At 39.9% G+C, this 15251-nt stretch overlaps 1 protein-coding gene across 1 annotated transcript in view; it reads right to left on the bottom strand.

Annotated features, from left to right (window-relative positions):
• Window positions 1-834: 834 nt before the first annotated feature.
• The window catches only part of NCK2 (NCK adaptor protein 2), a 55498-nt gene continuing 41081 nt past the window's right edge, over window positions 835-15251 (bottom strand). Inside the window, exons 3-4 of the mRNA XM_042809522.1 lie at window positions 9695-10416; window positions 835-2213 (exon numbers count right to left, since the gene is read on the bottom strand). Of these exons, the coding sequence (XP_042665456.1) occupies window positions 2019-2213; window positions 9695-10416 (917 nt within the window). The 3' untranslated portion in view covers window positions 835-2018. The remainder of the gene's footprint in view (window positions 2214-9694; window positions 10417-15251) is intronic.

The raw sequence follows: 15251 nt of genomic DNA, 5'->3' as shown, positions 1-15251 counted from the left end.
CTCAAATTACTTCCATAGAAACTACAACAGATACAAAGAGCACAATAACACTATTTGACAGAACAAATTCTCAGCTACAAAACACTTTTTCAACAGAGTCATCACCACCAGCTAAGCATTTTTGCCAATGATGAACAAGCGCCTGCACGCCACAGTCACAAAAATCTGCATGGCCATCCAGAACATGGCTTGTCTTTGATGTCGTTGTCACCACTGCTGAAACGCACCATCCACCGCCTCACTGTGCTCACATCCACTGTCTGGTCTCCATAAAGTTCCAGCAAAAGCTGATAAATGTCAATGGATGCCATTTTTTTCTGCACGGAAGAATTCAATGAGACACCTTTGTTTCATACATACTTTCACGTCAGACACCATTGTGTCGGAGTGCTCCTTTGCTGCCACCTGTCACACAGCAACAAAATGTTACAGGATACTGGTGGGAAGGTTCAGCCTCTCCTGCCATCCCATCAACATTCATCTCTGACATTATAATAATAAATAGGAGGCATTACTTTCAGAGCAGCCCTCAGCTGCTGCATGCTCTGCCTACTACCCTAAAATACAAAATCTGTAAGGAAGACTTAATAGCAAAAAGGTACCATAAGAGAGCTCCATCTTGCAGTTTTCATTAAAGCTATAAACAAATCACAGAGAGAACCAACGGTGGAGCTCATTACACAGTGCCTCATATCAAACTGAACTCTGCAGTTGCAAATGTTTTCTTTGTAGGCCACACACATTCGAAGTCAGACAAATTCAGAATTTACTCTATTTGACCTTTCTAAAGCCACACCAGGACTACCACCCAAGGATAAACCCAGTACTCCATCATGACATAATACCTTTTTTATTACAATATCCAAAAAACTGAGTATGCAAGATTTTGAGATCTCAAGATCCCTTCTTCAATCTCAGGAGTGTGCCATCTAAAGTCTGCATATTTAAACCATAAAGGAGTTTAAATGTAAAGAAAAGAGAAAAAAAAAGCATTTTCTTCATAAACATTCTGTGTGTCTCTTCCTACCAATCACACCATCCTCTGTAAAACCTGAAGATTCCTTTCTGTAAAGCAAATATATATATAGTGTTGGTAGCCCACCCCACCCTGTCCCCTGATCAGTTTTTATTAATCTTCTGTATTAGTGTCAACAATCAGCTACAGATACATATTACTTTGAGAATTAAATACATAATTGTTTAATTCAAACAAGCAGAAGGGCAAGAGGAGAAAAGCATTATGTGGATGGCACATTTGGTTGTAGATTACCAGAACATTCAGTCTTTACAATTCAACGATTCTCTCTTTAGTAATCAACTTTCAAATAAAATTTCTCTTTGTTGCAATTACAGACCAAAATACACTAGATAGTTTTCTTTTACTACAATCTTACCATAGTAGTTTAAGAAGTACTATTACAAAACGCTTTAATTAGTGTACTCTTTGCAAAGAGTCAGAGAGGCAATGTAATAGCAGAGTACAGTGTAAAGAGTGCTTCTAGGAACTAGGAGTTTTTGTAATATACTACCTGGTAAGCAATATAGCTACAGAACTCACAGCCACAACTGTTATGTCTACTATATCTCACTTACTTAGCTGCAGCCTCAGTGCATTCAAACTGTGCCCGATGTCTCTTAATGAAGAGTTCTGTCTGTCTGCGTGAGCAATTTGAACAGGTTAACACTGGGTTGAATTGCAAACCCCCCTCCTTTATCCGAGCTAAGTATGTAAACGTACACAGAAGAGGGGAGTTTAGAACTCGGACATGGAAGTGAGTGCTTACAATGGCCACAAAGGTGAACTTCTCAACCTGAAGGGAGGTGATCTGAGATTAAAAGAACTGAAACACAAAAGTAGGCAAACGAAAAAGGACAAATAACAACCAACAGAGCAAACACGTTAGAAAGAGCCTACTCTTTAAGCCTGTTTCGGATATTGCTCTGCTCTATAAAAGTGATTTTGGGACCTAAGGCTTGGAAGTTAGAAGAGGCCTGGGTGGCCAAGTCCATCTTCATCGTCACTGAAGTGCTTTCACAAGATATAGCTTTTCCCCGTGTTCACTGGTGAAGATGGGAGCCTTTTTGTAGTGTTCCACCAACTCATCCATAGTATTAAAGCGACGCTGCCCAATACAATAGACATTGTCCACGAGCTGCACCTTGAAATGTTTGTTCTTCCCCGATGCCTTTAGAGATACCGAGAAGTCACTGGGCTGTTGAGAAGAATTCAAAGAGAAAAAAAAGAGTTACATAAAAGGGAACAAAAAGAAGGCACAGTACGGTGATTTCAGGAACAAACTGAAATATAGTTGACAACGTAATTTGTGCTAGTCTTTGTTCCACAGCTCAGTGCCTTAGCTACTTAAGAAACCCAATAGTCTATTATTCAATAAATAATTGCCGTCGTTATTAACGTGCACAGTTAAGTCATTTAAGTGAAGCTCCCCAGATGCATAGTCTGAAGCTGCCAATTACATGACTAAATTGCAAATATTATCTTAGCTCCTCCATGCAGAAGCACGAGAATGTCAAGGAGAAGAGAAAAACTTTCATCATTTTGGTTTCTTTGCTTGAGAGCCCTGGAGAAAGCTATTATTGCCGTACTGCTTGGGTGAGATGAAGCAAACTCCCTGTATCATTTCTTTATTATTTTTTTTATTATTATTTTTTGTGCTGTGACCACTAGAGGGCCATTTTTGCATTGTATTGAAAAAGCAAAAAAAAAAATCAAAAAAGATGTCTTTTTATCTTCATCCCCCCATGTATGGGAAATGATGTCTTTTACTACACACACCTTTTTCTTAATAAGATAAAGCTACAGAACAAAAAATATAGTACAAACCACACCATCAAACACCAGTCACGAAAGAGAAATTGAAACACAAATTATCCAGAATAGAGCAATTTTGCATGACAAATCTTGATAAATCTTTTAGTCTTTGTGAGTGGCTGCTTTGAAAAGGCTGCAATCGGAACAGGCAGGACATGAGCCCACCACTCATCCCTACACCAAACACAGCTGGCAGCATTGAGAACCAGATCACTGCTTTCACTCATAAAAGCAAAACCCATGAGGGAGCACTCGGTTCACAGTATCATGCACAAACTCTGCCCCAGCACAGCTGCAGCACAGCGGGGGAGTGGGAACCTCCCAGTGTCAACACCAGCTCTGCTTTGGGAAGATGTGCTGGGTGTCTTGTACACACTGAAGTATCTATCTAAAGCTTTCTTTTCCTGGAGTAATGTGGGTCTCTGCCACACATATCCTCCACATCCTGTACTGTTCCAAATCCTGTACCCCGAATCTCACCTTCTCTTCCTTCTCCACCCTATTTCATTCATGCTGCTAAAAAACAATTAGAAACCTGGCAGCATCTAGCTGAACCTCCTGGATCTGCATAACCTCAGCATACAGGGCTGTGCCAGTCAGCCCTGGCACAGAGCCTGTGCTTCCGCAGACATCTTCCTAGTCCTTAATGAAGGGTCAAAGGGTAATGAAAAATCTAGAGCTGAAGCACAGGTTTGCACAAGCACAGCTCTGAACGTATCCCAGGGTGCTGGACTTGCTGCAGGGAAGCTCAAAGCATGAGCTTTGAGCTTGAGCCATCTTGCAGCTCCACAGAATCCTTCAAAGGGACAGCATGGGGACAGGCAGCTTGAGGAGCAGAAAACAAGATCAAGTCTTGCTGAGCAAATTCTGAGGTTTCTGACGGTAAGCCTCTGTTGAGCGAGAACATCTTTTGTTTTTAGAAATAGGAAAAGTCTTTACGACAAGGGTTAAAAATGGAAATCATCACTTTGTGTTTCACAAAGTTTTAATGCTTTTCTACCAAAGCACACTTGTTTACAGCCCATCAATATAATGAGTTTCCAAAGTTCCTGGTACTAATTTGCTAAGAATCATCACCTTCAGCAGGATACAGTACTGACAGAGGTGCTGGTTCCGGACCTCTGTCCCAAGCACTGGCCATACTCAGCCATGAAGTGGTCTACACAATACCATAAATACGTTTCCCATCACTTCAGTTTTGAGCTTTCATGGTCATTTTTCTGAACTACAGTCCGTTTTTTCAGCCTCAGAGCTGCTCATTAGATTCATGCATAAAGAGGAGACATCAGTATAGCTTATCTTCTCCGGAATATATGTTACAAAGTTTACCCCTTTCATGATCTAATTCAGTTACAAAAATAGCGGAAAGGCTGATCTAACTCTTTTGAGAGCCACCATCCGGTGCACGGAGATGGAAGAGCTTGAACAGCTGCTGCAGAAACCCTGAAACCCTTTATTGGCCTCAGATTAATAAATTCACCAGGATGCAAGAACAAACAGCATGATCAACCAGACTTACAGCTACTTTTATTTTGGTACTTCCCCACTGTACCCAACATACAAGATGGTTTAAAAAAATCCCTTTAAAAATATATCTGCAGATTAATTAGAGCTCTTAACATTACTGCTTTAAAGTATGCTGGTTTGATGCAGCTTGAATTGGTTTCCTGCTGTCCTCCTTGGATTTGCTCCAACTCTGTTTATTTTATTTACTATTTAAGCTGTTTTATTTCAACTGCTGGCCTTTTTTTCCTCCCTTCTCCCTCTTAAATTAATTGCTGCATTTGTATGTTTGCACACTAACTTTTCCACGAATAAAAGCCTCACATGCCAGTAAGCAAAGGCACATCAGAAGTAAACTTTAATCTCAGAAACCTACAGAGTTGTTGATGACTCTGCCACAGAATCACAGAGCATAGCTTCATGGCAGGGAACCTTTGAATATTTCTGTGCTGCCATAATTGGGAAGGCCTCAATCTGAAGTCAAATCCATTCCTAAAAATGAATATTGAAGCTCGGCTGTTACGCATTTGCAGTTCCTCGGTCCCCGTGTAATAAAATTCTTCAAAATCACTTCAAAAGCCTTTAATTCTTTCTCAATGACTAACACGACTGTGCCTACAGCTCATGGGTGACAACATGCAGGAACATGTTCCTCCAGTTTTATTTCTTTCATCATCAAAACAGACCAAAAATCTTGTCATAAAGACAAGCTACGAAGTGATATGAGGGAAAACAAGGATAGAAAGTTCCCTCTTTAAAATCCCCATTTGACAAAGGTGCAAGACCCTTTTACTTTAAGCGACACCGCTGGGAAAAATAACTCCCCTGAAAGCCTTTCACTGATCCCACAAATTAGCTTTTTATTTCAATCCAGTTTCACCCAGCACTACCTCTCCTCTCTAGAAGATTTTGTCATTTTTCAGGTTATTCTGTGAGCCCAATCTAGGACTTCCCAATTCCTTCAAGTTCCAAGCTCAGGTTTCCCCTGTTCTTCCCTTCTACTCAGCTATCTCAGCAACAACAACAACAGAAAAACCCAACACACCACAACTCAAAGGTCTGTGGACAGGCTGGAAAGAACAATCTGGCAGGGTTAAAATTTCTTTATCTCATCCTATTTAGATACACACAAATATTCTATGTAACAACCAACATGCTCTCAAATCAACATAAGGCAGGTCAGAAACATGAATTCTCTCCACCAGTCTTCAAGCACAGCCCTAATAAAATTCCTATTCTTCCACTTAAAATAACCTACTAGGCTATTTGCTGAAGCCTGTTCTCAAGGCTAAACTTACTCCTTTTCTCCACTGTAGCTGTCAGTTACAGCATGTCATAGAATATGACATGCTGCAGTTTCTGAACAGTTGCCACATTTAATAGCTTCTATCTGAAGGATTAAAACTCAAGCAAAATATGGGACACCCTGAGAGCTACAGAATTAGCACCTCAAGAAGCATACAAGCTTTGCCTCCTTCCTCTGCTGGCACAATTTCTGGGCAAAGAACAGAGGAGCTAAATGAAGCCTCAGAGGACTGGCACAAGTCCAGCCACACCTACCATCCTCAATCACTGTAATGCACCTGCATTTCGTGGCATCCCCCAGTACCAACCCCTGCCACCCCAGGAAATGGTATTAAATTGATTGCCATGGGACTATTGGCATAACTTCCTAATGAATAACTGCTCTTGGAATGGTTCAAAGAAGTCACATCCCTCATTCTTGCTAATAAATGTGACTGGTGTGGGAAAAATAGCTGCCTCTCTGCTTCACGTGAGGACTGAACTTGTAAAGCAGTTTTTCTGACTAGATGTGCTCCACTTCAGTCTCCTCACTCACAGCTCCAAAAACTAAGGTTACATTATCTAGGTGCAACGGAGTTGGCAAAAATCTATCAGCCAGTAACTGTGCCTGTTACATAAACTGGGTTTAAATGGTTCAAACAGGTTTATGATGCTAAGAATAGTATTTCGTAATTAATGAAGCTCATCAGACGCTTAGCTACCCAACAGGGTTCATCTCAGGGTATTCTCCATGTGGCAGCACCCATCTAATCTAAGTGTAACGGAGGTTGGAATTTGTAACTAAAGGAATCTACCTGTGAGACCAACATTTGAAAATCAAATTAAGAGAAATATCATAAAATACTGCATCTAGTACAGTTCTAAATGACAGTCTCCTCAATAAAGTGAATGCAGAATAACAAAGAAACGCCTCACCTATGCAAACAGAGCTCTACATAGCTCATTAGTAAGCATAGATCTCAATGAAACGTAAGGAAAACTTTTCCAAGGGACACTTCCCATAATTATACTGATAGAAGGCTACAAAAGCACCTAAAACAGCTCAGAGATGAAGCACGAGATTACCAGGACAACTCAATGTTTTATCTACGGGGCTTTTTTAGAATGGAATAACCCTTATACCTGCAGCTTTAACAGGTGGATTCATAACAGTGCCAAGGCAAGTGCTGCCTAGCATAAAAATGAGCGAAACGGGAGAGCTAACAACTCTGCTCAGCCTGGTCTCTCCCATCAAGACCTTTGGCTCTCATGCTGCAGAGGCTCTTGATGACTTTTAGGCACAGCTTGAACAGCCTCTGCAGTTATGTGTGTGAAAAATGGCAACAGTCAAGAATTAAGGAGTTATTTCTAAAATCTTTGTGCTACAATAAGCTTGAAACATCTTTGTTATTGCCTTCCTTTGATGCTATCAGGTATACTCGCTAGCTTTTTAGATAATGGTACTTGGAACTGGTACTTGGAAAAAATAAAACAAACTAGGAATCCACACTGTTTTTATAATTAACATGTATAAACAAATTACATGAGTAAATGATATTTGAGTAAATTTTCTGGGATTCCAATAAGTGTTAGATGCTGGAAACAAGTTAAAAACTGTGCTCTGAATGGATCTTCTGCTTCAGCAGCAACAGTTTCCTCAGTAACAACAGAGAGAGTGAATTTGGAAATGCTTTGAATTCCAGTGCGTTTAGTGTTATGATGACATATTAAATTAAAAGATCCTTTCAAGCAAATTAGTTTCACCCAAGATTTAGACTCTTTAAGAGCAAGGAAACTAACTGTAACACAGTGGGCAGCGTGACATGGTATGCACTGAGAAACGGGTGCATATTCTTGTATTTTAAATAATGCATTAATAATGCATTCAAACTGCCCTGTTGGCACCTTCCCAGGATGCAGAAGATGACTAATAAGTACCAGTCAGGATAACCCAAAATGCAGCATTCTGTTCAAAAACCAAGCTTCCATCTGCTTAGACTGACTGTGACTATGCTGCATCCAATGTACCCTCCCGCCCCTGGCAGACAGGATGCCAGGCTGAGGGGACATCTGCACAGTTAATTTAATGATTACCATCATCCTCTAGTAGCTTTCTGTATTTTGGAAAACTGTATTATCTACCTCAGTCTCGTCTCCTGTTGACCAAGCAACTTGATTTTGGCAGTCTCTGTTTATAAATCATGTTTTCTAACTATTTTTCTATTTTCTTCAGGTTTATTTTCATTAAATCTCTGTTTTCCTTCCTGGTCCCCTCTGGTTTATTTGCATTTGTCTTCCTTTTGTGATTATACTTAAATAGAAGCAGAAATAGGAACTTAAAAATGGAGCTCTGAACAAAGTAGTCTGACAGTTTCATGTCTGCTGCACAAAAAAAAAATCAATTGAGAAAAGATGCCTGAAACTTACTCAGACAATTTTCTATAACCACAAAAAATATTATGGAACATTACACAACTCTATTTTATCAATAAAATGTCAAAATTTCAGAGAATAAAGAGACATCAATCTAACTTCAACAATAATAATGCACTACCAATACTTTTCAGAAATTAAAATGCAAGGTTTAATTTGTATTTAGAATATCCTAGAGACTTAACAACTCCCCTGTCTTTTTCTACTTGTTTTTCTACTGTCACTAAAAGCCTCTGTTCATCTCCCTCACCAAGTGATAATGTGTCAACCAATTCCAAATTTCAGGCATTGTATTAAAAATGCCAACTTGCACTATTGACTAGTAAGTGAAATCATGTAAGGAACAGAACAGGGGAGCAGTTTTTCCTCAGTTCCACAGGCAACTACGATGCAGGCTACCACCAGTTCTAAGCAGAAGTGATGCATGCAACCAACAGAGCCTCCTGAGGACATGCTGGAGTCAAGAAGTTGACCCTCCTTTAAATTAAGTTTAAAGCAGTTCACACTGCTTTAATTTTTATTTGCAATCCATATTACAAATCAGCTTAATTCACAATACAGGAAAAATGTGAGACAAGCGTTTCACAGAGATAGATGCCTGGAGCTGACTGTTTTTTAATAGTAATGTACTCTCAACTTAAAAGATCGAGCTGACATCACCATACGGATTTTGAATTTTTATACCTGAAGTAACAGTACTTGGATGGAAGTGTGTACTAAACAATTTATCCCCATGGAATAATGGTCTGACAGCTGAAGCAACGAATGCAGGAAAGACCCTGATGAGAAATTAAGATTCACCTTTTTGTAATGTTTCAAAGGTGTATTGGGGAATTATTAAAACCTTCCACCTTTCAAAAATCACAGCAACATGATAATTAAATTTGGAGCACCCTAACGATGCTTTCTCTGGCCTCAACATTTGTGAAAGGCCCTTCAGTGTAATTTCAAATTTGAACTTCCAGATTTATAATAATCCCTAATCAGCATTACTCATATCCCCTCTGATGTCACCAAGGCTCAATTTCCAAGTAATATGAGCCACTGACTTGATCTTTTTTGTTGTGTATTATAATCTTAACAATTAGATACAATAATTCCATCCTATTACAACCTAAACAATCTAAGTTGAACAGAAGTACATTAGATTAGAATTTTAATCAATAATTTAAATGATCTAATTTAAAGAATCTGTTATTAACCTATGTTAATTAAAGGCAAAACAAAACCGACCAATGCAAACATCCCACTTTAAATTGGCTTTAAATTGAAATTAATGTCTGAGCTTGTAATTTGCAAGATTTTTTTTTTTTCCCCTTGTAGTGCTATAAACTTGAGAAGGATTGCATATGAGGATGAAATGTCAGACAGAAGGTTGAAATATCTTGTTACTTGTCTGCTAATTAAAAAACCCTGGATAATACAGTCCACAATCGTTAAATTTCAGTGTAAATGTCACTGCATTTCTGTGAGAGATGGAGTCTCACAGAAGGTACATGGATCAGTTTGCAGCACTGAAGCACTGCTTGTTTGTTTAGGGGTGAAAAGTCCCTCTCTGGGGTACCCCAGTTATGAGCTTCCACACTTGCTAAACCATACATCACTTGTTTTAATATAAAGACCATGGTGCTGAGTATCACTTACCGAAGATTCACTATCTCTAACAAGGAAGTCTCCTTCCACTCCCCTTTCGTTTAGGGCACATTCTGCTTGATGTCGGGTAACATTCCCATAATACCACTCTCTTCCAGCAAATCGTCCGGTAGAAGATGGTCCCGTGTAGCTTATCTGAGGTGGGTGGGAAGTGTTAATGGTAGGACCATCGCTAATGATTACTACATAGTTTTTAGGAACAAGACCAATTTGCCCTCTGGAATTTTTACATTTCCACCATTCTGGGTCATTTTCTGGCTTTTCAATGACTTCCATTGTTTCCCCCTTTTCAAAATTGAGCTCTTCTTCTGTGACGGAGCTGAATGGGTACAGTGTCTGAACAACGTGGAGTACTTTGGTGCCCTGGCCGTTACTCATGGAAGCGCCTTTCCTCAAGCTCAGAAAGCTCGGTGAATCTGCTGTGGCCTCCTCAACTTCCTCCACCACATAGTTCGAAGGAAACCAGCCAATCTGTCCATTGTAGCTCCCTCTCCACCAGCCATCGCTGCATTTCTCCATGACAATGACCCGAGACCCTTTGACAAGGGACAGTTCATCCTCTCTCTCCGCCACATAGGCAAATTTGACGTAGGCAGGAATGTTGAGGTCATAGATGCGGTCTGCGCTGCTGCCATTGGAAGGGTACTCTGCATCTGTGCTGGGAGTGGGCGAGGCGTCTCGCGCGCTCGTCTTTCTTTTTGTTTTTCCTAAGCCTGTGAAATAAAGACAGAAGCAGAAAGTGGTCACTCAACATCCTCCCCACACTGCAGACACTTAAAGCAATGCACACCTTCGTCACTTCAAATCTCATCTCTCTATAATGGAGATCTTATCTCTAATGATGCAGACTGTCAGAAAACACAGCAACACCTTTAAGAGATGATCTTTGACATCTTGCTTAAACACTTATGTATGGCACTATCATCACTCTCTTCCTTTCCCAATAGTACCAGAATCTTAACACACTTATAAACACTGGTTTCTTCACCATGGAAACTTCCCGAATCTCAAAAAGATTTGCACTGTTATGTCTCCTAAAAATCCAGTTAACCTACCATGCTTTTTCTTTGTAGTGATGACTTTAATTTGACTCACGTAAAACACGAGAAAGAAGTATGCAAAAATAAACCAGCAGAGGGATAAAACCTTAGTTTCTCTACAGATAACATTCTGTTCTCTTCAGTCTTCATTTCATTCCCCAGGCAGCTGCAACCTTTTCCAACTGCAAGCCCTCTTGTGAAATTTGCACCACTTCCACCCAAGTTTTGCCATGTACCACAGAAGCATTGACCTCACAATGAAGAGGATTATTGGAGTTCATTCCCCTAAAACCCCCAAGTTCTGCTGTACTGTCATGGCTTCAGTTACAGAATTAAATACAATATACAAAAGTAATAATACCATTACATTCTTTTCTGGGGTGTAATGTGGAGGAAAAGCTGCACCACTCACTTTCAAACTTCTGCAGCAAAGGCTGCTTAAACTTATATATAAACAAAAAGGTAAAGTTAATAAGTAGCCATCTATTCTAAAATTCAGCTATAAAAGTTCTGAAGATAACACAAAAGATGAAATCCCACAAGGTAAGCAACATCCGAAATGTCATGCATTGGACAGAATGCAAAAAATAAAAAAATAAAAAAAAAAGAAACAACGTAGAAATCACAGATTTTGCACTTTTCTCTCATCTAGATCCTTGGTGGGAGGAGAGAGATTCACTTCAGACACTGTGAATACATACTGATTACGGGAAAATGAATGAAAAAAAATGAGGCTTTGTTCTTGTTTCTTTAAATAGCCCTATTAGAAGGAGAAGCATGCAATTTCATTTTAACAATTCAGAACACTTTAGTTGGGCCATGGCAGCACTGAAAAATGTATTACAGTATATACTGTGTATATATATAGTATATATATATATATATATATATATATATATAGACTACATGTATGCACACACACACGCACGTACAAATGTATTAAATAGAATAACTCAGCTGAAAAGGGCCTACAGAGATCCAAGTGCAAGTGCCTGACCACTTCAGGGCTACCATACAAGAATTCAAAAGTATGTTTAGTGCAGCTATGTGGCATACTTCACAGGTTTAGCTGAACAGCACACAAACACTGCAGAGGTAATGATGTCACATGAAAGAAGAGTTAAATACATTAATTTCTGCAGCCTTAACATCTCAGAAGACTACAGAAAATTCCGATGATCCTAAGTGTTTTCTGACCTTCTCGAGCAGCTCCTTACTTCCTGTTGGAGCCTGCTTACATCCTAATGTAATTCTAAGTACTTAATTTGAGCTGAGAGCCTGTGGCTGCCCTTTGAGACAAAATGACAGAGACCAGCTTATTGTGTTGGGGGAGACAATTGGAGGAAAGCAGTGCTTTCATGCCAAGCAAGCTTTAATCAAAAGTTGGCCGGGGCTGATCTCTGCCAAGATTACTGGAATTTTTCATCAGTGTAGAGATCACTTTCAACCAAAAGGCAAGGATGTATATAGTACGAGAATTAAGGAGCATTAAATTAGGATAATATAAACAAACACAACTTAAGTGTCATTTAGTTAGAAAATCCTGATTACAACTTCATGCAGAACAAGCAACTGCATCTCAGCGGATTCATCCTACAATAAGCCTTATACTAAAAAGGAACTTTCTCAATTAAAAGCCCAGGTTTTGTTATGCTTTGTTAGGGAGATATAAAGAGCTGTGCCCTGAACTAATAAAATTGGGAAAAGGAGCAGCTGACGAAGCATCTGGCCAGAACACAACTGGTTAAAAAGAGAACTGAGTAATGAAAAACAAAGGGATGTCATGTGATAAGAGAAATGTCATAAACAGAAGCATCTACAGAAAAAAAAAAACAAAAAAAACACAAAACTTGCCAACAAACAATCAAAAAAACACATCTGTAAAAACAAATTAAAAAACAACAACCTTTGAAGTCTAACGAAGGTGAGTAAAGATTTAGGAAAAGGTTATCATGCAGCCACTTTCTTTTACTTGGAGTTTCACAGGCTGCATCTTTTCCCACAGACTTTCCAATGCTGTGCTTGGCATTTCAAGCATTCCTTTCCATCCTCCCCATTCAAAACGAACCATGACAGTGCAGGAAAAGTCAGATATGTGGCTGGATTTCTATATCGATAAAGGCAAATACACACACTTCCTCCCTTTGAGCTCTAATATTTAATGTAACTGAACTTTTTAAGGGTGATAACAATGAACCTTTCAGAATACCAGTGACATGCACCAAAGTTCTGGTTTCCAAACAGCTTCAGATAAGGAAATATCCAGAGAGTCATCTGCAGCCAAGCTCAGTGAAGTGTATGCACATTATCTACCAGTCATTTTAATGTGAGGTTGTAAGATCCGTAACTGTATCTCTATGGGAGAAGAGGATACAAGTTGTTCCAAGAGCAGAACCAGGGAAATCTGTTCCTGTTTTTCTCCTTGCACCTCCTGCTGCACCATTCCTCCCTGCCTCTGACAGCTCCTGCAGCACCCTCAGCTACAGCCACCCCTTATCAGATGACTGCTTTCGCATATCAGCTTCTTTTCACACCTGTGAAGCCTGTTCTATCTCCCACTACGTGCTGCCCTCCCCGGCCAGCTTTGGCTGCCTTTCCTGGTGATACCTATCTTGCTTGGGCTCCCACAAGGTAGGTATGCACTGGGATCGCCGGGTTCCCTCAAGTGGGGGAACATGACAGTATCCCTCCTAGATCCTGAACTGCAGAGAAGTGGTTCCTTTACCTCCACTAGTCTGTCAGGTTTGCCTGAAATTGGCAGTTACCAAGGGTAGACAGATGGGTGGACAATGACAGCTGACTGTGACAGCATGACTAGTGCAAGCCTCATTTCCTTAGGAAACAAGTCTAAAAATATAATTTAGTAGGATGTCTGGTCATAGCTAGGGAACAATTAAGTGAGAATTGTGAAATTTATAACACACGTCTGTAATAAAAATCACAACTCCATTAAAAAACCTACAATCTGCAGAAGCTCTATCCAAAAGAGTAAATACTGCACAGTTCTACCTGCTACTATAAGAATTTTTCATTTATTACTATTTATAAGGGTACTGCCCTACTCCAACTGCCAAACCAAATGAAGACCATGTAAGGAATTTTATAGGAAAGAGAACATTTGGGCACACCTGGAAGAGCTGAATACACTTGTGACTGTAGCTGTAATTTCAGCACTCTCACTGTCTTGGTTGCACGAGCAGGTACGCTTGCATTGAAAGGCAACCCCATGTTCACAGTTCAATTCATTGGTTACAGTTCATCTAAAGCCCATAATCCTTGGTTACACAACTAATCGTTGTGAAGAAAATTCCAAAACCATGGATTAGCTTTCAAGTGAGTGGAAAAAGAGTGGGAGCACATGGAATGCAAAGCAGCAGAAAGACTCTTTCATCTTATGGTGCCTGGTAGGAAAGAACTCTGTTCATAACTTATATTTGGCCCATGCTAAATTATTTCATTTTTATCTCTTACCAAGTTGCCAAGTAATGTGAGTGGGTTTAATATTTGGTTGGATATATTGCTGGAAAAAACAAACAATACAAAAAAAAAAAAAAATCCCAGCCACTGGTTAGCATCATTTCCAGAGAACAAAAGCAATCCACCGCAAACCTTTCTTTTCTCTACAGAGGCCTTGACAAAGTACTGCCAGGGAGACCTAGAAATGTGCCTCTCAACTTACCTTCCCTCCTCCAACGTCTCAGCTGCAGCTTTAAGCCCAGATTATATTCTAAGCAGCAGCACTAAGGAAGACCTGTTTCCTTTGAATTTGCTTCCTGTCTCCGAAATCCTCATTGTGAAAGCACCCTTTCACTTCCAGTTTCTCCCTGTTGCAATACCACGGGTTCTCCAGCCCCAGCCCACACTTCGCAACAGGGGAATTTCCTCCTGTTCACGCCTGTGGCCCAATGCTTTGGCACTGCCACTTCCCCAGCCCTCCTCTGCTGCTCCTGGCCAAGCACCCTGCCCAAAGCCTTGCTGGCTGACAAAAAGCACAGGTGCTCCATACCTGAGCAGTCCAGCCTTCCCCTATTAAAACCAACAGGAGGATTTCTCTCTCCTCCTGTCCCCACTGAAGGCACTAAAACCAGGCTGCTTGGCTTGGAAAACTACTGGTGCTTAGGATAGAAAAGTTTAACTGTGTTTAAAACTTAGTTCTACTTTATCAAATACTTAGAATACATAAAGCACTTGTATTCTCATGGCAAAAAAAAAGAAGAAAAAAAAAACCTTTCTGAAAATGTATATTGCATTTGCTAATTGCTATTTTGTTTTTTCACCATCTTTGCCAGACAAAAGCCCATTTACTAACACTAGATATATTTGCTTAGTTTCAGTAAGACTTATTTACTAACTTTCACATCCCATAAGCTGGAGTCCTTGCCTGAAACTGGAAAGTTTCAACATTCTGCATTTAAACTGCTTTTCCTTATCCCCAGGGGTGAAAAGAGCAGACTCACTGATGTGGCTGCGTAATGGATCTCCACAGGTTTATCAATACTCCATATTAT

The sequence above is a fragment of the Centrocercus urophasianus genome, unplaced genomic scaffold (genome assembly GCF_019232065.1).
Source record: "Centrocercus urophasianus isolate 14NV4802_14NV808 unplaced genomic scaffold, USGS_Curo_1.0 seq_12, whole genome shotgun sequence".
Lineage (NCBI taxonomy): Eukaryota > Metazoa > Chordata > Aves > Galliformes > Phasianidae > Centrocercus > Centrocercus urophasianus.
This window is presented reverse-complemented; position numbering and strand designations above follow the sequence as displayed.